This window comes from Anomalospiza imberbis, chromosome 3 (assembly GCF_031753505.1).
Source record: "Anomalospiza imberbis isolate Cuckoo-Finch-1a 21T00152 chromosome 3, ASM3175350v1, whole genome shotgun sequence".
Classification (NCBI taxonomy): domain Eukaryota; kingdom Metazoa; phylum Chordata; class Aves; order Passeriformes; family Viduidae; genus Anomalospiza; species Anomalospiza imberbis.
In genome coordinates, this window is record NC_089683.1 from 28724378 (window position 1) to 28748923 (window position 24546).

The 24546-nt window shown below is 37.7% G+C and overlaps 1 protein-coding gene across 9 annotated transcripts in view; it reads left to right on the forward strand.

Moving 5' to 3' along the window:
- The window catches only part of ADGRB3 (adhesion G protein-coupled receptor B3), a 448710-nt gene that overhangs the window by 735 nt on the left and 423429 nt on the right, over positions 1 to 24546 (forward strand). For 7 of the 9 annotated variants that reach the window (XR_010997055.1, XM_068183751.1, XM_068183747.1 and 4 more), the window contains exon 2: positions 2715 to 3483. Coding sequence is in view for 8 of the 9 variants with exons in the window: in XM_068183751.1 (XP_068039852.1) it covers positions 2730 to 3483 (754 nt within the window). In the remaining variant the exon portion in view is untranslated. Of the gene's footprint in view, positions 1 to 78; positions 214 to 1357; positions 1478 to 2714; positions 3484 to 24546 lie in introns of those variants that run through there. The other 2 variants (XM_068183745.1, XM_068183746.1) reach the window with 2 other exon arrangements.

Below are 24546 nucleotides of genomic sequence, written 5' to 3' on the forward strand. Positions count from 1 at the left end.
GGATTACGACTGGAGAGCTTTCAGTTTGGGATTCCGGGGAGGAGGCGGCGGAGGAGGGGGACAGGCTGTTGCTGAAGGATAGAGAGAGAGACAGCACATACGAAATGATCTCCGCATTTACTTCAGCGCTGCAGTTTAAAAGTTAGAGAAGTCCGTTTTGCGACAGGTCTGCTTCCTTGAGAGTAATTTCCAGCGAGACCGAGAAAACCTGAGGTTTGTGCACGATTGGGGTAATTTGTATGGGGGGTGGGGGGAATTGTTAGGTTAATAGGAAGTTAAAATAAGAGAAGTCAGTGGGTCTTCTGTTGGGGGAAAAAAAAAATAAATGGAGTGATGGCGCCGTCTATGTTCGGCTAAACTACAGTGTCACCTAGAAAATCAGTTCGGGGAATAGCCAAACTAAATGCCCGTTTCTTTTCAGCAGAAGAGAATTCTCCCCCTTCCCAAACGGGCAACCTTAAGCCTCTGTGGCCATCCTTTAACTCCCTCCTCCATGGAAAAGAAAGATCTTGTTTATCTGTGTGTCTTAATCCTTCCAGCGAGCAGGTTCACTCTGCATCTAGCAATGCTGCAAACTAACTGAACGCTGCCGGCACACTCAGTTCGTGTGTGTGTGCTTGTGTGCGTGTGTAATGCACACAGGGAGAGATGGATTAAGACAGTGTTCTGTTTCAGTAGCCGTGCATGAACAAATGCACAACTAAAATGAGGGCTTTACATTTCTTCATAGAAAACAGCCTAGCACTGCAGAGGTCTTTATTTTTCTAGTGCAGATATTACATAGGATGGAAAAAGTCAGAAGCTTTTTTTCCTTTTCAAACAGAAAAGCAAATAAGCCCCCTTTCTACTTTCCAGATTATAAAATTAATCCTTTTTCATGGGTGGAATTCTTAATTTAGACACTTATTGTCACATTGGCTTTCAACGCCTACACCATCCTGAATAACACTGCGCAGAACTGCATTGCCTGCAAAGTGCTTCAGCAAAGGGGAAATTGTTTCCAGAATTCCCAATAAGTTTCTTTTTTTTAAAACCTTAAATCTTGTACCAGCCCTGTTTGGAGAAGGAGAACCATGTTATTCATTGAGACGGATGCTCAGAAAGGAGAAAATCTGACCATGTGGATAGACCCAGCAGCAGCTCATCTTCTTTTTTTTTTTTTTTTTTTTTTTTTTGTTTTATTTTTTAAACCTCTGTTATAAAGAGGGTTAGAGTTGGTGGTGCTTTTTGCCCATTTCAGGATTCAGAGTTTGCATTATAATCTAGGAGATATGAAAATCTCTTCAAGGGAGCTTAATCCGGTGACTTGCTGTGTGTTACGCAATGGGAAACAGAAGATGCCTTGCTGTTTGGTGAGGAGATGAAAAGCTAGGCAAAGACACACATCAAAACTCAGTAACGGTGCCTATGAGTATGTATGCCTCTGCTTACAGAGCAACAGTGGAAGAGACTGCAATCTAGAGAGTTTTGAAATTAGGTTGGTATCACTTCTTTCTGCTTTCATTTAAGAGCAGAGAGTGAAAAACTACTCATTTGTAACAGATAAGCAACTTTTCAAAGGTTAATGCTGAAAACCTTCGACCTGAAATTTTTGGATATCATTACGGAGGTAAATGTAACTCAGGTTCACTGTATGAACCCAGGCCACTGTTAAAAGAAACAGAGCATGTGGAGACTCTGAGGGTTGGCAGGTGCAGTAAAACAGCTTTATTTGGAGATAGTAGCAGAGAAAATGTAATATTTTCTTTCATTGTTCATGTGCAGGGCTGCAAAACACAGGAGCTAATCAGACAGTACAAGTAATTCGTAATCAGAGGGCAAGTGCAGTCCAATAGGTGCAGAGATCCTGCTGTAGCACGGCCAGTTACATAGAGCTACTGATTGTAATACTAATACTGTGATCCATTTTATATATCCTTAGAGGCTAAAGCACATTGAAATTATTATCTTAAAAAGCTGGCATTTAGTGGTCATGTCAGATCAGCAGTAGTTATATACATCTGTCTTTGTTTCTTTCTTCAATACTGTCAAAATTTTATTATTACATTTATCTCAGTATTTGGTGCCTTTTTAGAGACTTCTATATACCAGGCAGCCAGGGTGAAGACATGTAGGCATATGGGAGATAATGTTCTATCTGTAACAAATAGTAATTTGAGCATTTTTAAATTATAGCTATAATAATTCAGCTACTTCTCAGACTTAAGAGAAAAATAATATATAACAAATTCTACCAGCGTTCTTGTTCGATTCTGGTGAAAGTCGGCATGTGCATATCTTACATGGACGTACATAACTATAGCAGATAAATTATTTACTTTTTTAATAAATAAATAAATAAATAAATAAATAAATTTCTCTTCCCTTGGTCTGTCAGGTAAGGCATCTTGGTTTTTACTTAAGTTGAGCAGTTCGAGTCCACGCCATGATGACTAAATCCTAGAGAGGAGAGGACATTCCTATTAATAATCTAATAGATGTCGAGTTTTAATTTGTCCGTGGAAGACGTGTCTGTGGCGATGGCCACGTGGTGGCGCTGTGCACACAGCAGCAACCCCGGCCCTTGCGTTATAAAATAAAAATTACCTGCCCTTCTTTCTGAAAGGGGCTCTAACTGCAAGCTTGAAAACAGCTGGCTCGAATATTGGAAGGAGTTTGGTTTTCTATGCGTGAAGAATTCTACTTGCATTTTTATTTCATTTCATCTCCTGCAGGCCAAATGACATAGGATGAAGGCTGTTCGTAATTTGCTGATTTATATATTTTCCACCTATCTACTGGTTATGTTTGGATTTAATGCTGCCCAAGACTTCTGGTGTTCCACGCTGGTGAAGGGGGTCATTTATGGATCGTATTCTGTAAGTGAAATGTTTCCTAAAAACTTCACAAACTGCACTTGGACGCTGGAAAATCCAGATCCAACCAAATATAGTATTTACCTGAAATTTTCCAAAAAGGACTTCAGCTGCTCCAACTTTTCCCTCTTGGCTTATCAGTTTGATCATTTTTCTCATGAAAAAATAAAGGATCTTTTAAAAAATAATCATTCTATAATGCAGCTCTGCAACTCCAAGAATGCTTTTGTATTTCTGCAGTATGATAAGAATTTTATTCAGATACGTCGTGTCTATCCTATCAACTTCCCAGGATTACACAAAAAAGAAGAAGACCAAAAATCCTTCTTTGAATTTTTGGTGTTGAACAAGGTGAGCCCGAGCCAGTTTGGGTGCCATGTGTTATGCACTTGGTTAGAGAGCTGCTTGAAATCTGAAAATGGGAGAACCGAGTCCTGTGGGATCATGTATACAAAATGCACCTGCCCTCAGCATTTGGGAGAATGGGGAATAGACGACCAGTCCCTGGTGTTGCTCAATAACGTGGTGCTGCCCCTCAACGAGCAGACGGAAGGCTGCCTGACCCAGGAGCTGCAAACGACCCAGGTCTGCAATCTCACCAGAGAAGCCAAGCGGCCGCCAAAAGAAGGTAGGTGATTCTTGGAGGGGGGGCTGAATGCCATGCCAATGTGTAAGTCCTGCTGCCAGCTCTACTTAATACTCACATTCGTTTCAGTTGCTCTCCACTCTGGCTCTCCTCTAGGTGAGGCGAAAGGGCTGGAGAAGATGCACACTCCCTTAAAGGCTGCATTTTCATTTCTAAGCCGGCCTAACCTACAGCATATAGTTCTGCTGAGTACCATTGAAACTCCTCACAAGTAGGATCCATCTGTTTTAAGGCCTCACTTACAGTAATGCCCACAGGTGGTGAGCCAGAAATCACTCTCCCCCTCACCATCTCTTTACAGCAACCACCCAACTGCAAAACCTTGGCCTTCTTGATATGATCCCTCGACTTTGCAAGGAAAACATTTCCAAAGGCATGCAGGCATCCTGACCAAAAGACCAAGAGATTTTCCATGTTCAGGACACCTGGTCCCTGGGCCAGACCTCAGCAACCTACAAATAAACCAGGAGTAAATGCAATTCCTAAGGGTGAAGCCTCTGCCTGAGATGCCTGGAGAGGCAAGGCACTGTGCAGGCAGGACGTGCTGGTTTAACCTCCTGGGAGCTCTGGGAAGGGGCCAGTGCCTGCTCCTGCACCCATTCCCCAGGCAGTCCCAGCTCCCGGAGATGAAGGCTCAGAATCTCATTGCAGTATGAGCGTTGAGGGGGTTGATGTGTCATTCCCAGCAGCTGCTCCAGTCCCAGCTGCTGCTTCATGTCCCTGCTGGAAAAGGAGAGGGGGCTGTTGTGGAAGGGTGGGAAGTCAGGGGTCTAGCAGTTAGCATGGCAGCCTTCCACCTAGTCCCCCTGCTACATACCTCCTGTTTTAGCCTGACATTTTGGGGAGGTTGGGCCAGAAGGTCGATTTTTAGATGGACTTTGAGGGGCTGTGAGGCAGGGAAAGCGCGGGTTGAACATGGATGGGGGCTCTGGATACAGGCTCCTGGCGAGGGGATCCTTCAGAGCTGCCATGCGGGAATGGGGGGAGGGTGAGGATAAATCATCGAGTCTGGGGTATTGCATTTTAATGCAGGAAATGTTCCCTCTCTCCTTGTTTTTTGCATAGCCACAAAGCTCTCAGTCTGTGGCGAGGCAGTGCCAAGCTCCCAGCCCCCCTAATAGAAGTTGCTTTGTGGAGGAATGTAACATTGACACGTTGTTAGGAGACGATTTTCTTTAAGGGCAGCCAAGCCCCAGTGCTGTGGGAGAAGAAAAGCTGAACTTGCTCCAGCTGCCGCGGTGCCAGCGGCCAAGGGCAGGGCCGGGGGAGGGGAAGGCTGGCGAGTGGGACACTTTGAGCGTCCTGTGGCTCCGCGCTCTCCCGCCAGCCAGCGGCCCGGGATCAGAACGGTTCTAACGGACGGGGGTGGCCCGGCTGCCGCAAAAATCCCCTAGAGGAGCTCGTTCAGTGGCAGGGATGGTGTTTAGCATCGTTTAGAGCAAAGTAGTACCCAGGGAGGCGGAGGCAGCCCCGGCCGCGGCAGGCGGAGCCTCATGCGCGGGTGCGGGGGGCTCGCACCGCCCGTCCGCGGCCGCAGCGCTGGGTGGGAGGCGCCGCTTCGCCCCTGCAGCCTCCGCCGTGTGAGTCATGGGAAGCGCGGGGGAGCCACGGCCCCAGGTGAAGAACACAAAGCCCGCGCACCGGAACGCGCGCAGGAAGCGCGGCCGCGGTGCGCGGGTCCAGCGGGACCCTGCGCAGGGGCGGGCGGCGCAGCCCTCCCGACCCCAGCGCCGCGGGAGGCGCGGCCACCGGGGCGGAGCGGCGCGTCCATCCTTCCTCCCTGCCTCTGATTCCCGTCCTCCGGCACCGGCTCCCTCGTGGGGCTGGGGGCGAGGCAGCGCCAGCACATTGGGTGCGCCGTCCGCCGGGGCCCCTCACATCTTTCCCCAAAATACACGAAATTCCAAAGGGATAAGTGTATCCAGGCTAAAGCATCTGTTTCGGAAACGTACTTAGTTGAAAGGACGGAGGAAGCTTAGGGCAAGCATTTCTTTGGTTTTTATCTTCCCTTAAATTTTGAAACATGTTTCCAGCATATTTTGCTTCCAATTTCAGGCATATTTTAATTCTTGTCCCTACTCTTGGGTTTTCCTGCATATAAGCTTGAGAAATGGCATTGTTAGAGATCGTGGAAATTTAATTTGGTAGGTGGAAGGTTTGATTTGTTTGTTTTTCACTCTATTTACTGGGGTTTTTTTGCATTGCTGAAAAATTTTTACACTATTAGAATTACGTCAATTAATGCACTTCGAGATTTTTCATGAGATTTTTACTCAAAGTTACAATCAGTTTGCAAATTAAGCCTTACAGTACTTTTCAGTTACCAGTAAGGTTTTTGTTTTCCACTCAGTGTCTAAAGCATTTTTTCCCTTTCTTCAGAGGGCTAAAAATCTGCAAGGTGTGTTTAGTTTTTTTTTTTCTATAGATACAGTTGCATTCATTAAACACATCAGTCAGGTGTATCTCTTTGTAAAAAGCTGGTTTGTGGTTCCGCTCAAGGCCTTATTGAGGGATCAAAACGTAGAATATTCTTGCTACAAGCATGATGCAGTTCATCACTTCTGTCAGTGAACAGTAAGGCAGGAAATACAAATTTTGTTTTCACAGACAATCTAGTTCAAGTTAGATTGACACAGGTAGCATAAATATGGTAGACCAATAACTAAGAAATGGTTGTTAGGATTCATGATGGCAACTGAAAGTACAGTTTTGCTAGTGTAAGTTGAGTTTTAAGGGAAATGGAGGTTATTATTGAGAGAGTGCTCTAGATTTGGTAAGACTGTGTTTTATGAATTTGTGCATTATTTTCAGATTTGGTACTGACATTGCCTAGAAATGACTTTTGAAAAGGAATTGCAAAGACCTGACAGCTTTCTGAGTATTATGCAAACTTTCCCATCCGTCAGATTTGCTTTCGTCAAGCTTGACTGTATGAAGTGTAAAATCTTTTCCCAAAACTATTTTCAGTCACATTTTAGAACCCTTATGTAAATAGAGAGCATTTAGATTAAAGCTAACTGTTTCTATTTTGAACCTCTGAAAACTTTTATAATTTTGAATATGATAATAGGCTTAGGAAAGTGGATGAAAGTGGATATTTTTCCTTTTAAAGAAGTGTTGCATTTTACAAAAGATGTGACAAGTATACAATGGATCATTGTGTTTCTAAATGTGCTGAAGTGTTGAACAATGAAAAGATCTAGGTCAAAAAAAGTAGAAGCTGTAACTATTGCTTTTTAATAAAATGGTTTGGAAATATGTAGTTTATTCAGCATTTTTTCTATAGGAAGATCATCTTTGGTGTCATTGATTAAAGCAATATTGAAAATCACTACCGTTTTACTTAGACACAGTTTCCTTGTATCTAGATCCATTTCTGTGGCCTTACATTTGAGATGCTTACCCTGAGTCAAAGCACTGGCAAATAGATCTCAATGAATACTTTGGTAGGCTCCTAAATTTAAGGGCCGTGGGGAATTTGTCCTCTTGATCATCAGTGCTGTGACGGAAGTACGTCATGAAGTTTCTGTCAATAAGACAGGGCTCAGGTGCAAGTCTAGTAGACATGTAAAGACTTTGTATGTAGTCAATCCAAGAGAGAACCCAAAAATCTTTTTTCTTATTGTAGCCATAATATTATTGTGGGGTTTTGTAATAGTTACTTGGACAGAAGCTGTAGAGAGTTTCCTGTTGTGTTTACTGCCAAATCTGACAGGGTTCCTCCTAAAAGAATGGAAAGAATTCTTTGACCTGTTATTTACGTCCAGGAGGAGAAGATAAGGGATGTTCACATTTAATAAATCTCAGCATTTGGGCCTCCAGGCTTAATCTTGTATTTCATGTTCAGATGGTCTAAAATAATTTTAGTAGGGATATCTTATAACACTAGAAATGTAGCATTGGTCTACTTTGTCAGAAATTCTAAGAGCTCACTGTGTACCAGTATCTCAGTAATCAGCAACTGTTTTTTTTTTCCTGATTTCAAATCTGACAAAACAGAGATCTTAAGAGAGGATTTAGTGTAATAGATGTGTCTTTAAAATAATAGTTTATGTCACACTGTTGAATAATAGTAAGATGTAGTATGCAGACAGTTTTGTAGAACTTTCATAACATGTATTCATTTACTTATATGCCATTCCATGAATGCCCACTTCCTGTTGCACACATTTGAGATGAATTCATAATATTCATCACATACCCAGAGGTTACTAGCTCAATGAGTAGGCTGGACATCCCTAGTCAGGAAGTCATAGTCAGTAATAACATGTCATATCATGGCTCCATCACAGGATTAAAACTGTTAAATCAGTGAAGAATTTATCTAGTAACATCAAAAATTACAAAATGGAGTCTAACAACCATATACTTTGACAGGAATATTTGATATTTTGTGTGCAACAACTATTTGAGACTAAACTAAAATTTAGAAAATCAAAAATAAATAGAACAGTTGTCCAAAATATTGAATGAGTACAGTAACATACTTGAAAGAGGCTTAATAATTTTTAAATCCTTCTGCTTGCAGTGGCCCTTCTATTCATGAGTATCAAGGGAACAAAGAGGATGAGCACTAAGGGAAAAACACACTTTTGAATTTTGTGTGAATAGTATTTTTCATTGTGTTTTACAAAATATTTTTTAAAAACTTAAAACTGATATGCTGAAATAACTGGTTACCATGCAGGTTTTGAGCAGTTTTAAGCACTTTTGTTATTACACTGTAATGAGCAGTTTGATCTCAGTGACAATCTAGACTATAAAAAAAAGTAATTTCACTTTATTTTTTTTTACATAAATATTGTTCCTACTGAAATGCTTATGGCCAAAAACATCATAGAAACATTAATAGAATCAGTTAAAGAGATCATGTTTGTGAGTCTGGTTCCCCATGGAAGGAAATATTTTTAAATCTCCTATGGATTCCCATGTGCTACATAATATGCCCTATTTTGACTTACTTTGCTAGAAGAAAATAATCACCCTAAAACTTAATGCTTTTAGTACATATTTGAGCCATTCTGAACCACTCATAATAGGGTGCTTTATCACAGTCATGTGAGTTTTATTTCAAATTCTTTTTTTGAAGCAATGCGCTGTAGAAAAAGCAGTTATGATCAGCACCTCCTTTAATAAGCCTTAGCTTTGTTTTAAATTATCATATGTGATTATCACTAATGACTGTATTTTAGTTTGTGCTATATTGATTTTTTCCACCTGACTTACTTCAGTAAACTATGAAGATTCTTGTTTTAGCATAAAGTTTAGAAGTTTGTGAGCAGAAGTAATCAGCACTTCATGTATGTGTATGGAATTCAGTGGGATTTGGATCAATCCTTAAGTGAATTGTCTGATGCTTTGAAAAAGGAAAATACCCAGACCATTTCCATTACGATACAAAAAAGCCTACATAAATGGCTTTGTTTCCAGTTATTTAAATACTTTATTAGTAAATGTATTTCTCTCTCTCTAGGTGGTAATTTCTTTGGTATCACAGATTTTATCAGTATTTTGTTCAGCACTTCTTACACACTAATGAGATGGCACGTTATTTTTTGAGAAAAATCAGCTGGCTTCAGTATAATGTTTGCCTTAGGAGGGATCACAGGTGTCCTGTATAGGATTTGAATAGCAGTTTTTCATCAACTCACTGCTTGTTTAAAACATCCATGGCTTCAGTTGAATAGTATGTTATAAGCCAAACCAGGATTTTAGTTTCTCAACATGTTATTTCTGCTTGAATTAAACTTCTGTTTGTGTACATTGCACTCAGACATTGGAAGACCTGCTCTCAACTGGGTATAAATGCTGCTACAAACCTCCACTCTAAGAAACACAGGACATAAATAGAAACCAGTGATAAAGAATGGGCAAGGTATAGCAACACATTAAGTTTTCAGAATGAAGTCAAAGCAAGTATCCAATTTAGGAATAGAATTCAAACTGTCTTGCTGCTGCCTCCAGTGAGCAACTGCTTGATAATACTGAGTTCTGTACCATCAAGTGTTTCACACCAGTCATGCCTTCTTTGTTGGCCTTTCGTACCAGTAAGCTTTACCTTTTGTGTTCAAATTCTTCCAATGACCCTTTGTGTGGGTGAAAAAGGTCCACAATATCTTTACTGTATTTTGGACCTTGGCATCTGATTTTCATGTGCTTTTGATAAATGTGGAAGTGTACCAGTAGAGAACAGCCATTAGCAGAAGTTTATGTAAATTCTACTTACAGGTGGATTTCAGTTGTTAAATCTTAGTGACATTCCATGGAATTATATTATGCCATAACACAGGTACTGCATTTTTTATTATTATGCAGTGGTTTATACCCGCATATTTCTATTTTATGCATTTGTATAATACAGTGATTATATGATGTTTTACATTCAATCTGTTCTCCTGTGCTCTTTTTAAAGCAATATATACTCTTCTGTTCAAATCTGTCCATATTGCTGTTTTGTTTAGTTTTCTGCTTGCAAAAGCATGGAAAAATCTGCTTTGTCTGTGGGCATACATAGAGGAATTTTCAGAGGAGACTTTCTTTTGCTCTTCTTAGGGAATTAAATTTATGAAGTTTATTCAATTGTGTTTTATCAAAGGATTCCAACTCAAAGTTGTTGTAGCACTCCAATTTGGAGTTTAGTTATTCATTTATAAATATGCAGTAATTGTAATAAAACAAAGGTCATTGCAGAATTCCATTGAGCATTATTTGCCTACACTGTTAACAAGAAATATAAAATGCTCTTTAGGACAGAGAAAGTTGTACATTATATAAAATACAAATTTACAAATTATGCATCACTGATTTATGAATATTTCAGAGTTTCATCCCTTTCTGATGTTAGTTTAATCTCAAGAGGAAGACAGTCAAATTTTTCAAAGTCATTCTCAGTTTCGTTAATCTTTTAGAGAAGTTATAAATAAAGTTTTTGTCAAATTACTGACACGGTTTTCTGATGGACTAGCCACCATCAGAATTAATAGGAACAATCAATAATAACAGCGTACGAGATCCATGTTGTTACTTTGCTCTGCAAAGGCCAAGTTATTGTCCTTACCCAAGACAAATTCTCCATTCTATCAATATAATTTGGTCTAAACGCAGATTAGATTAGACACAACAAAAAAGGTTTGAAAAAGTAATAACGTGTTTGTACTACCAAAAGCAAATTATTTCATAATTTTTATTTATAAATTCTTTTTTTTTTGTTCCCTGTAGTTTTACTTTTGAAACCATCCTTGATATTTAGTAGAACAAAGCAGGTATACTTTCAAGAAAGCTCACTTCTGTAACTTCTTGCTGCATTTCTTTCAGTATTAGCTGGTTAGTAGTCTCTGTGTGCTTTATTTCAGTTTCATTTTCATTATCTGGAGGAGAAAAAGGCATATGATGCGCTCAAATTAGTATTTCTTTGATGGTGTTGAAAATGTGTGCAGCTGAAATTTGGAAGCAAGTTATTTTCAGTAATTAATTCCAAATTTTATTTATATCTCCTAGAAGTGGCAGAAACCAGAACAAAAATATAAAATTTGAATAGCATCCATTTTCTGATAGCTCAATAGAAAAATGGTGACAATGGGGTGAACTTGTCACCCACTTTTGGGCAATTTTTGCTAATTTGCTGTCTTTAATTCTTTGGGAGATGTGAAACATTTTGGGAGCTGACTGGTACCTGTTCTCTTCACTTACTGCTAGCTCATTCATCAGTTATATAGGGATACACCTACGTAATGATTATTATAATTATTATGTAGGAATAAACATACATTCCTTCCTTATGTTTAATAGGAATTTGTTAACCCTTGTCACTCTCTGAGGTATGCTATAACATGTTGCTTGTAAGAATCTGAGGCCCTTTGTGGCTTTACTCTCTCCCTTAGCTGAGTTAATTTAGTACACCAGCCAAGTAGAACATTATTCACCTTGGGTTTTTTAGATGTATGATCTTCATGTTGGGGAAGTGTGCTATAATGGCCCAGCTTAGCTTCCATTGGAACCTAGAAGTGGCACAAAAAGGAGATGGGGAGAAGCAGCAATGCTGGTTCAGCACCGTTTAAATTTGCTTAGGTAAAAAAGTCTGTCAAAAACTAGTTGATACATGTTACCCTTGCCTGCTCTTTTGCACAGGTTGTTAGCCAATTAAATAATACTGTGTTTCTAGGCCGTTGCACCATGTTTGATTACAGTATTACTGGCAGATCCTTCAAAATAGAGTCCAAGATACATGTTTATCCAGGGCTTCCCACTGACGATTAAAGAATGGTGCAGATCACTATGAAAGTGGGCACAGAGTGCTTGGGGATAAGTCAGCAAAGCCTTTGCAGCTCATTCCACAGTACTGCAGTTAGAAAGGGTTTAAATTACAGATTAGAAAATCAGAGAATCTAATTCATGCTCTTCATTGATTATGAGAAAAAATATTGCTTTGTGCAAGACTACTTTTTCCAGAAAGGCTTTTGGAAAATCTGAAGTCTGAGCATTTCATGTGAACTATTTCTTTGAACCCTAAATGGTTCACTTTTTTTTTATTTTTTAATAGTGTTTGCTTCTCTGTCCTATTCTTTTCATTCCCTTCTGTACCGTACACATGGAAGATTTTAATTGTCTGCAAAGCTGGGCACTTTAGCTTGAACTGCAACAAGTTGTGTTTTTCTCCTTGGAAGTATTTTGTTTGTTCTGCGGCATTGGCCAATATCTGCAGTAACTGGCAAACATACAGATGCCCTGTACTGGTGTGTTTAAAGGTTGATAGATGTACTTCACACTGACAAAGGAGAAGAGGGAAAACGTTCAGCACTGCAGGTGTAATGTGAGTACACAGCCTTGTCCAGCTGGTCTGTCTGCATCAAATGTCTAGGAATTCACTAATAATACAGATCATATCATAAAGTTTCACTCTCCTTGGAAGGGAGGGATGTGCCAAGACTGGGATATTAGCCAATCCCAGAAACTGATAAGATTGTGAGAGTTATGCGTGGGGCCACAGGGCTTCAGTGGATTATGCTATTATTTCAGTTCAGAAATGCAATAGATACTGGTTATACATCTTGAAGCAGAATTTTACTCAGAGAAGTTTGATGATTATTGTCCTGGGAGAGTTTAATGTACCTAAAAATAATTGGAGCCTGCTCTGGAACCACTGTATTCCTGTCTTGTAAATGAATTTTCAATTATGTATACACTGAATTTTTAATATTTTCATAAAAATTAGAGCAGCTTAATAATTGGGAAAAATCAATAATATTCCTATTCCTTGACCAGACAGAACATTCTGAGAAGCAGAGCCAGATTGCTCCAAGTGCTGCAATTGTTTACAGGGCATTCAGGTCTCGTCTGACAGTTCATACACAGAATATTATAAAAGGAAGGTGCCCCTATAAAAGGAGGATGCCATCTCTCGTTGTGTCTTGTGAAAAGGTTGGTCAAGCTGGTATGATCCAAGACCACCTTTTGGAATCATTCTGCTCAGGAGTTTGCTACTTGTCACTGTGAGGCAACACCCAGACCCTGTGTGCACCTTGCTCAGGTTGCCTCGAGGCTCTTAAACACCAGCAGGTGTGGGCTGCCCTGGGATGAACATTTTGGGGGTCCTCAGTTTCAATGAGGGTCTTGAAAGTGGTGATGAGGTATGTAAACTTACTTGATTTCTTTTGTAGATGCTTTTTCCTGTTCATTTCCTGTGGTGTTGCTATAATAGTACTGCCTTGCCTTCTGGTAATAATATGAGGATAAGTACATCAAAGTTTTGCTTGGCAATCAGTGTCACAATGTTACTTAGTGTATATAGATGATGCCATTACTGCTAAACCCGAAAGTCTTTTTTCCCCTCATAGTTCTGATGAAAATATAATCCATGTTTTCCCTGAGTATTTTCTGGTGGTTGAAATGAATGTGTGAGTTTATTGGTTGCTTGGCAGATGAAACAGATGAAGAGAATTAAGGGCTTTAACATTTATCTACTATTTCATGTTTTTAAGCTTTTGGATAATGGATTTTTGTCCATGTGAAATCTGAATTGTCTCAAATAATAGGTTTTAGACTGGTAACATTGCATGTACAGTAACTTTACAATAACTGAATTTCTGGAATAAATAAGACATGACAGGGTATCCAAGCATGCCAGGATGTAGCATCTAAATATTTTTCAGACATTACTAAATTCCTACTTTTGTGTTCACTTGTATATAAATAAACTCATTGAATCAACATCATTATTCATGTAAATGGTATTTAATTAGAAGCAGGTTTGCTGGTAAATGCTCTCAATTGGAGATGTGGATTCCTGAAATAAGTCTAATCAATATTAGAACAGGAAGCCATTATTTTATTATTAAAAAATATTTTCTCTAAATATTATTAGAAATTAATCTCATCCACAATAATAAATTGCAATCAAACAAATCAATATCAATAAATATCAATAATAACAATTAATTTACTATATATGTACTGCCTTACATAAGTTCAATAAATATTCTTTGCTTCTGTTATCCTGTAACTCAGTTTTGTCTAGGTGTCAGATTTGCATGGCTTTAAATGATCATCAGTGTATTATTCATTAGCTCTGGAATCCCCAAAGCCATCTTTTGCCTTTCACTGGCTCTTCCAGACATGCACTGCACCCACTGTCTCCTGCTTGGACACCTCTGCTCTCAAAGCATGCTCTTTGCTAGCACTGTGCTCCTCCGCACTGCACCATTATGCTTGGGTAAAACACAGAACCACTGTTTATTGTTACTCTCTGTAAAAAGAATATGGATCTATACCCTCTATAAAAAGAATATAAGCTAAAGTTAAACGAATCAGGCAATAGCTGTCTGGTCATTAAACAAGCCGAACAAAGCTCCAGGAAGAACAAAACAAGTTCAGACAATACTTGACATGTCCTGAGGCCTTTTAATGGCATTGCAGTGCTGTATGTATTGCCGTACAGGGCTAAACTAAAATAGATTTAGAATAATGAAGAATGGCAGTGGTTATAATCATTGTACTTTTTTTCCCCTTTCTGTTGAATGTGTCCAGAAGCTGCCATGGAATTTGTTGCAATATTTTAGCATTCTAAAACTTGCATCATTTTTTTTGCTAGATGAAAAGAAAGAAGTAGCGTCACATTATTGATTTGTATTTGACAAATGGTATCACACTAGACACATCCGGATAAAAACGAGTTTCTTTAGGAGCAGTTGGCTGATGTTTGGCTATGACTTACAACTGCTGTAGAAATAAATGCTTTTTACTTCTTGTTTTTGTGTAAATTTGGGGTTGTATTTATCTCTAGAATACATGTCTGAGCACAAAGTTGACAGTCATTTGAGATGACAGCCACTGTCAGGGAGTTCATCCTAAGAAGAGGGCATTAAATTATGATGTATTGGAAGATTATATTTATTACAATATGAACCGTGGAAGAATATATTCCCCTAAAGGATGTTAGGATATATAGTAGAAGTTATCAAAAAATACAACAGAAAGATCATCTTAGCAACAGAATTTGTAATTTACTCAGATGTCATGAGGTGAGAGCTCCAAAACAAGCACACAAGGTGTTTTGGCTCTGTACAGAAACATTGTATGGCAATTATTAGGTTTCACAGATTACTAACTGCCATTTTAAAAAATCCTGAGTATGGCATAATTTCAATTTATTTTTTACATATTTGTTTTCTATTGCGTGTATATGTCAACCCCAGTATTTCAGTTCAAACAGATGGGTATAGAAAATCATAGAAAATAACTTTACATTAAAATAAATGTGGATATTTTCAAAGATCTGGTTGCTATTTTTTGGGCTAGGACTGATCTCAAAAAATTGAAGTTATTTTGCTAGCAGAACAAAATGTTGTGAATTTCATAGCTCTATTAACATAGATCTTTGTTACATGTCTGAGACCAACCAAGGATTTAGAAATCTTGTCCAGTCTTTCATCACAGCTCAGTTATCATTGCAAGTCCTGAGCTTATGTGTCATGACTGCTTACAGTCTTTGGACATTTTAAAGGCAAATAATGAAAGGTGATCTTTTTTTTGGCAAATTAGGGAAAATCACTGTTGTATTCTGATGTCTATGCAGATATTTACATGGAGAAAATCAGATTTCAAATTAACTTAAAAGATAAAAAATTAGAAGGTATTAGAAGGTATTTTTTTATGTGGATTAATTCAAAATGCATAAATAAACAATGGTGAATAGACAGAGGGTAGACTGGAGATTTCTTTACGAAAAAATACTGGAGGTGTGAAATCTCTTCTGTTGAAAGACACTGTTGCGATATGACACCAAGATTGTGTCTGGTATTGTGATACAGTCGGGAATTCTGCCATTTCAGACAGGGATCCTTTTGGCACGCAGTTAAAAAGACTGCCGGTATTCTTCTTTGTTCCTTTGGCAGACACACATTGCTCATGGTAGCAGTGATGTGCTGGCGAAGACACAAAGTGCTGTGTTGATCAGAGAATACATTATGTGCATGCTAACTTGAAGGATGATCACACACTGTTCCTCTCATAAGACAGACCCTCAGGCCACAAAGTCCATTTCAGTATATTTGTTATTTGTAACTTGTAGTTCTCTGTTAGAAATTGTCACATTGCCCCAATGGAGCAAAATAGTGAGCATGCTTCTTGGTTTGCAGCTCCTAACTTGAGGTTTAAACATACTTAAGCTACCCTTGAAATTATACTGGCTCTAAGCATGGTTTTTGATTTTTTTCCCCTTTGGTCACCCTGTGCTTTTTCTTGTGTCTAGGTTGTTAGCTCTTTACATTACTCTTTTAGCTAAACCCTCAGATTTCCCAGAAGCTTCTACTTTCACAGAGCTCCAGTCTTATTAGAGCTGTAAGCTTACAGTTTATCATATCTGGGGCGTAAAACAGGTGAAGTAAACAAACACAGAAGCTTCATAGGAATTACAAATGAAAAAACCCTGAAAACAAAATAAAAACCTGTCTTATTTCAGCTAGCCTGAGAAGTGCACAGACTTGGGCAAGGTAATAGAATCCCTGTATTTAATCCCCTGCTTTTTCCTCATCACTTCAGTCACACAATCAGTTGAAGTCACTGAACAGTCCAGTATTCCCAGCTGTAGTTTGCCCATGATTCCTCTGTGTTCTCAGCTAATCTGTTTCTTTTCTCCCAATGCCCTGTGCCATCTGCTTCCACTGGTTTTCTCCATTGGTTTTATGCACAAAAAAGGTTTCAGTCACAAAAGGCAGGATATGCCTTCCAGCCCATGCCTCATTCATTTCTGCAAGGCCTATTACTACTCTAATGGTAGAGAGTAGTCAGGCAACCAAATTGCAGTGGGCTAAGCAGGGATGTGAATTAAATGTGTATGTGTCCCACAGCCTAGTGTTCGCTTGGTCAGGAATCACTTTAACCTCCAGTACATAGAGTGCTTCCTTTGAGTTGCTTCTGCTGACCCCATAAATCTTGCTTTCTTATGTCTTGTAGTGCTGTAGTTTCATAGGAATTCCAGAAAATACTGACACTAAACATGAGCCCTTTGCCTGCTAGTGAGAGCAGTATCCCAGAAAAACCAAGGGCTTAAGTTTCATCAGGCTAAGTACAACTACAAACATGCAACTCTTCCTCCCTAAGAGATACTTACTTTAAGTAGCATATTAATATGTGAAGGGTGTATTCCATCTTTTTCTGTGACTGTGTATTTTTCTAAGAAAGCAAAAAGTCTTTGGGATCAGCTTTATATTCTCTCAGATATATAGCATTGCCCAAGAGCATGTGGAGGTTTGGCCAACAGCAGGTCATGTACGTTTCTCTGTCACACCACAGACTCATGCCTTTACCTAGGTCCCTGATCAAGCTCACAGAAGGAATAAAGTTCAGTGTGCAGTCCTGGAAGCCTTTATTTAGGCCACTGGGAACAGGAGCTAATTTCAGATCATCTGCACCACTTGTTTGAAATGCATCTTTCAGTTCTGCTCATCTCTCTTTTAGCAGGTATCTAGACCATGTGCAAATATTGTGAGTTAATCCATTTGCAGTAGCCTTGAAGATTTTAATGATGTTGCTTGTCTAGCCTTGCTTGTGTCAGTATTTAATGTCTTCTGATGTCAGTAGGATTGAAGGAAAGAAGAATAGTCATAGTGTCTTTCATGTTCTTTGGTTTTGGTTGCTTTTCAGCTTAAGCACAAGAACTGCTAGGAAGAACCACACACTCTCATAAATTGAAATTCACAGTGAAATTTCTAGATTTTTTTTTATAGCAATCATTAATTTCTGTGTTGATATAGAAGCACAGTTACAAGCTAGTTGGTCATTAGCGTAAGTCAAAGGTACAGGTGTTATTTAATCAAGGTTTTATTTTTCTTACTGCAGTTGTTTCACTATCACAAGTAATTACTATATTTTTAATAAATCTGTCATGGGTAAATGCACTGGAGTCTACTCAAATCTTACAATACCTTATCTAAATGACGTAAGTCTCTGAAATCACATTAATTATGAACACCATGGAAATATTTTCATTTGTGAGTAAAAATGGACAACAAATGACATGATTAAAACAAATAGTTCAATGTATGTTGTACATTTTCTGTTTTAAATTATTTATAATAAAATTCACTGTAAGTTCAGAGAAATTGAAGTAATTGTCTACATAGAGACATAATTTACAATTTCATTTGGAGGACCTAGGTGATGAGAGACCATTAAAAACAGTGCTTTTTTACCATAGAATAATATTTGTGATCCTTCAATAAGAAGGAATTGCCCCATTGTGGGCAATAACCACAATAGAAATTCTTTAGATTGTCCCCTGGATTTTTATTTGGTTTGAGGATTATGGAATGTTAAATACTGTTAGGAGAGAGTAATCCATGCGGGCTGGTTGTCACCTCTGCCAAAGAGACAGATGGTTTGATGACCTTTTTAGGGCAATGTTACATCTATGTGCTTTTGACTGGCAGTGGTGCTAGGAGCCCTCTTGTGCTTGGACCTGTCTTTATTCAGTTAATCTTCACTTTTATTACTGAATAGCTGCTTGGTTTTTATTCAAGAAAATGCTCTAAAGTCCCCCTCCCTTTTTTTAGTCACCCTGTCTTCGACACATTGCCACACATGAAGTTATCTTAGTTCTCCCGGGTGAATATTTATTAGCCTCAATCTTGAACTCTGGCCAGATTTCATACATAAATGTCTTTGTCCCCACAACTATCCCCTACAACCTTTGAGTGCACATATCTGTTTTCCAAGAAATTTCATTTCTGTGTACACCACTGATCAGTCACATGATAAGCACAGCCACACAGAACTCAGTTGTATAGTTCTAACAATTATGTGGTCCATTAATGTACAAATCCACGGTAACCTGTAAAAGAATCAATGCCAGCTCACTGAGAAATATGCAATTAAAATGTTTAAATATATTTTCCAGTGCCATTAAACTAAATTTACTTTTCCCTGAATTTGTTGTCAGTCTTACTCCTTTATATGTGCTTTAGATGTTTTCCTATATTTTTGCCTAAATTGTTGATATACAGCTATTGAAAGGCAATTTGTGCCTCCACCAGTAAGTCTGAGAAGTTTATGAGAACAAGAGGATCATGGTGTCTGAGGCTACTCTCAACCATTTCAGTGCTTATAAAATAAATTTTAAATGTGCTGGTCGTCTTTGCAGCAGTTCTATTTCTCCATTTAGAAAAATAAAATGTTTGTAAATATAAGAGCTTTACTTTTAGGGAGTTTTTTGTCTTTTTTTCTTTCCTTCTTTTCTCTTTTCCTTTCTTTTCTTTCCTTGTTTTGTTTTATTTAATGGAGGGCTGTTTGGGGTATTCTGGAGGAATTTGGTTTGGGTTTTTTTTGCGGGACTTTCTGGGACTATTTTTGTTTCTTTGATTTGTTTGGTTGGTTTTTTTGGTTTTTTTTTTTGTTTGTTTGTTTGTTTGGTTTTTTTTGTTTTGTTTTTTTTTAGATTCTACTCCGAATAGATATAAAGCAAAGTTAAAATTCGGTAACTTCTGGAAAACATTGATAAGTCAGATTGGAAGCTTGAGTCACTTACAACACCAGCTGGGTGAGAACAGTTAGCTGGACATTTTTTATTGTAAGTGAGCATGTAGAACTGATGGCAGTCCCTGGCAGATCACTTAAGAGTCCACATTCATGATTTTGTTATATTTTAGCATTCCTCTATTGTGATGTGGTGCACAGGATTCAGGTATTGAGCACTCACAGAAGACAAGAGTTCAAGTTTTCCAGCTTATGGCTGAGATATTTTAGTATATGAATGCATGTTAGGATTTTGGGGTTCTTTCATCTTTGAGGGTAGTTCACTCTATTCATATTAACAGATGAGATAATAACCTGAAGAAATCTTAAAGTTGGTACCTTAAAGCTAAAATTTTACTTGTTGACCTATTTTGTGAATAGATTTAAAAAATGCTTTTGAAATTATCTGAAATAGACTCATAGGTAAATTTAGGTTTGAACAGTTCTGATGGTCATGTAGTTGAATCCCTTGCTCAGGGTGAAGCTAGTTGAGTTACATATTTTCTTTCAGTCTTTTCTCGAGTTCATGATTGTTTTGATCCCCAATAATTTGTACATTTGTCAGGATTCAGCAAATAACCAAACCCATAATCAAATCTAGTGTGCATGTTGTCAATGAATTTTGTTATTTCTGTCAGTCACTGTAATGGACCATGGTTTTTTTCAGTTATTCTTGACCATGTTTCAGGTTGTAGTATTCTAACTACTAGAAAATTGGCCTAAACCACAATGACAGTGTGCAGAATGGCCAAAATAGTTAATCTGAAGAACAGCTAATAAAAAATTCTATAGACAGTTTTCCAACAATATTTATGGCTATCCTTAATGTATAAATTTTTGAAACTGTTCGGTATTTAGCAAGTCAGGTTCAGTAATGCCAAGAGGTTGCATTAAAAAAATATTAATAGTTTCTCTACAGTATTTTACATCATTCTCACAAAGTGAGGCATGTTTGTGTGCCTTCCCTTTTGCTTGTGATATGTCACAGCTGTACTGTGCTGTTGCTAGCTTCTGGCACTGAAAGACAAGATAAGCAATCACTATTGAATAGTGTTCTGGAAAGGGGAAAGAGAAGAGGCAGCCAGACAAAAATATTCGAAGTTAAAGCTTGTAGGGCAAAGATAAGGCAGTATAAAAAGAGAAATGGATTAATGCTAGCCAAAGGGGTTAAGATAATAAGGATTTTCTAACAACATCATAGGGAAAAAACAAATGCCGAAAAGACTGAAAGGTATGATAATAATCTTATTTAAAATATCTAGTTAAAAAGCTTCCTTTTAGGAATGAGAAATTAAGGATTAAGATTTTAGAACAATTAAAAAGTAAGGAGGAATTGACAAACAAGAAATAGAGTAATATGTGAGAAATCTGAATATACAGGAATAGTGTTATAGGGCAAGTGTATTATAGACGATTGAAGTACATAAATAACACAAGATAGTATAACCATCTTTTAATATTTAATAAAAAATGGTTAACTTCAGTGTTCTAAGAATCCAATTTCTAGATTAGTAAACTATTAAAAGACCCTGAAAGGATACCACTGTGTGAAAGTAACAAAATGTTATTAATTGTAATGGCATTCTGTTTTTACTTAATTCTAATACTATAAACATTAACAGCTTTTTGGGGAGTGAGTTGTAAAATGGGTAAATTGAGCATTAAATGAGAAGTTATGGATATTACTCATATTTCTATAAAACTGAATTCATGTTGATTTAGGTTTCAGCACATTTAAAAGTGGACTGGATATTAGTTAAAAATTAATATCAAAGGTGTACTGAAATATGCATAAATTCATATTTGAACTTATATTTTCTGTCGTGATTTAACAAAGAAAATAATGTAATTGATGAAACTTGGAGTTTAGCAATGTATTAGGAGGAAATTCAAGTACTCTTGGGGACTGTGAAAAAAAAAGGCTTTGTATCTGTTAGAAACATGGGGAGGACACATGATAATATAATTCTCAATACTGTAAAATACTGTAGTACTGTGTCTTAGAAATAAATTGAAACAAAATGTGAAGGCAAAATCGTGGTAGCACTAGTAGTGAATGATACTTGGAGGTAATTACAGAGAGGAAGAGATGTCAAGAGTGATTTGGAACTCATAACAAAAGGTCCCTATGTAAGCAAAGAGTGAAAAGGTCTAGCTAAATTTATTGTTGTTTGTGAACTGGATATACATTTACAAGTCTTTATTTTTAATAGAATCACAGAATATTATAATATAGTAAAGTTTCATTCAACACTTCTCTGTTTTTCCTAATCCTAAGCATTATTGCCACACATTTTTATTCAATTAATAAGCTTACCACTTTATCTCACTATAAATATAGATATATATATCAAATAAATCTGATTATGTATCTGAGAGGCTATAATATATATTATCTATATTATACATTCCATTCAAATCTCTGTGATCAGCTAGTAAAGAATTACATGATTTCATAAATAAATATCTTAATGAAAGGAAATTTCTGTCCTCTGAACATTAAGTAATTAAAATATTGTAGGCACAGTAGGCTAATTTAATTCCTAAATTTACCTGGTATTTTTCATTATAGAATCATAGAATGGCTTGGGTTGAAAGTGACCTTAAAGATCATGGGCATGGACACCTTGGGCAGGGACACCTTACGCTAGACCAGCTTGTTTAGGGCCCCTGAACACTTCCCAGGATGAACATCCAGAAATTCTCTAGACAGCCTGTTCCAGTGCTTGAGTACCCTCTGAGGAAGTTAATTCTTCACAACATTAAGTCTAAATCTCTGTCCTTCTAGTTTAAAACCATTCCTACTTGTCCTGTTACTATCGGCTAGTTTAAAAAGTTGCTCTTTAAGTACTGGAAGGCCACAATTTGTTGAGTCTTTGTGAAACCTTCTCTTATCAAGCCTGAACAACTTCAGCTTTCTCAGCCTGTTTTAGTCAGAGAGGTGCTCCATTCTTCTGATCATCTTTGTGGCCCTCCCCTGGGCTTGCTCCATGTGCATCCTGTGCTGAGGACCCCAGAGCTGGACACAGCATTGTGGGTAAGGTCTCATGAGAATGGAGTAGAGGAGCTGATTCACCTCTCTCAACTTGTTGGTCCCTCCTCATTCGATGCAGCCCAGGATGCAGATAATGACATCTCCAATGACAGATAAGGATGACCCGTGAATGATGGAAGGACCAGTGGGCATGAATGACAGAAACCTCAGTGTGGGTAGGAAGACTTAATTACTCATGGAATGGCAAATTGGACCAACCTTCACCATTGCCCCTGGGTGAGCCTTTCTGTTCATTGAGTTCTGTGAGTATTAAATTGTCATTTATTTCAAAATAGAAAAACAGATCAAGAAGTGTATATTTCACTGCTTAGAGCAAGACTGAAATGGAGCCTATCTTGTGCATAAATGTTTTTCTAGAGTCTCTGTTGTAAGGTAAACTCTATCCTAAGTACCTTCAGAAAACATTCTGGCCCTGCAAAACAAACCTAGCCTTTCCAGGGATCACTGTTTTCTCATTTAAAAAGCAGCTTACATCAACCTGGAGGGATTCTTAAGGGGTCACACGATACTCAGAAATCCAGGGTATTTTTGCAGGACTTTCTTCTCTGCTATTCAGTCAGCCTCCAGCACTTTTTCTTGTTTTTCTTCTCAATTTCTCATTGCAGGATTGATTCCTTGAAGACTAGAGAAGAATATACTCTGGGGAAAGCCTGCAATGATTTCCTATGTCACCCCTAGATTGTCTTAGGGCTAAATACACCAAGCATGTCGGGCTAAAGCAAAGAATTAATTCACTGAGACCGAGATATTGGTAAAAAGGATTAGACAGATATAGGAATAAAAGAGAACATCCCCAGTTATACAAGAGAGAAGTTTAATTCGTTTCTTACGGCACAGAATAAATTACTTTTTAGATGTTTAGAAAAGACTTGTCTGCTTTGGATTTCTTCAACCATCATACGACTTGTCTTAGATTTAAAGTGTCTTTAGCAGGTATGTTCTTATATATTCCAAAACTCAATGCTAAAGAAAACTTAGGATTCTGACATATGTCAGCTGAGTTGTATTGAAATCTAGAAGTCTTGCTTTCTTTGTATATCGAAAGTTCAAATCTCTAACACATTTAATTCCTTGGCAAGACACTTCTTGTAAGAGAATACTAAATTAGGCATACCCTTTTCAGGGTATATTCACATACATACAACATGGTATTTCCTAGGCCCCTATAAGCAGATTTATAGTGGGGCTGTATTTGAAGACAGAAGAAATCTATATTAGAAAAAGCATTATAAGGGATTACAGTCGTGTATTTCTTCACAAAAATCTGCCTTAAAAATATACTTACTTTTTCCCACAAGGGAATATGAAATGCCCTTTATAAGGACACAATGGCTTCTGAAATGAAAGGGATATAAAAGATGGAAGTACAAGTCCTGGAAACACTTTGATATTTTAAGAGCACAGAGAGCTGCTTTCTGTGGGAAATCCTAACTTTTTTGTTATTCTTGCAGTCATTCAAAAGACCTGCATATTTTTCAGTTCTTATACACAAGAAATAAACAAACACTACTAGTTTTCTTAAAAAAAAAAAGAAAACTGAAAGGAAACAGAAGCAACAAAATAAAATTGGAGTCTTTTGCACAGTAGTTTGCTGAGGAGACATAAAAATAAACTTTATGCCTAAAGGAATGTGTTAGACTTTGAAAAATGTCAAGAAAATTACTTTTTTTTCCCCTTTTTTTTTCCAATATGCTGTGTTCTTTACAGAAGAACCATATAGAAAGTTCTTAATTTAAGAGAAAATAAATCTTTCTGAAGTATTTGCAACATATAAATGCCAGGTCTCATCTTTTTAGCAGATGTCATTGAAAAACCCTTTTCAAAGTATATTTTATATTGAGTACCTCATTTACATCTGTAACTCATAAGACTAGCAGATAAATACTTTAACACCATTTTGTGTATATTCTTGGTTTTCATAAGACAAGTTACATTGCATTTGTTGCTCTTTGTTTATTCTTTGAGAACATGGAAAATTTGAAAAC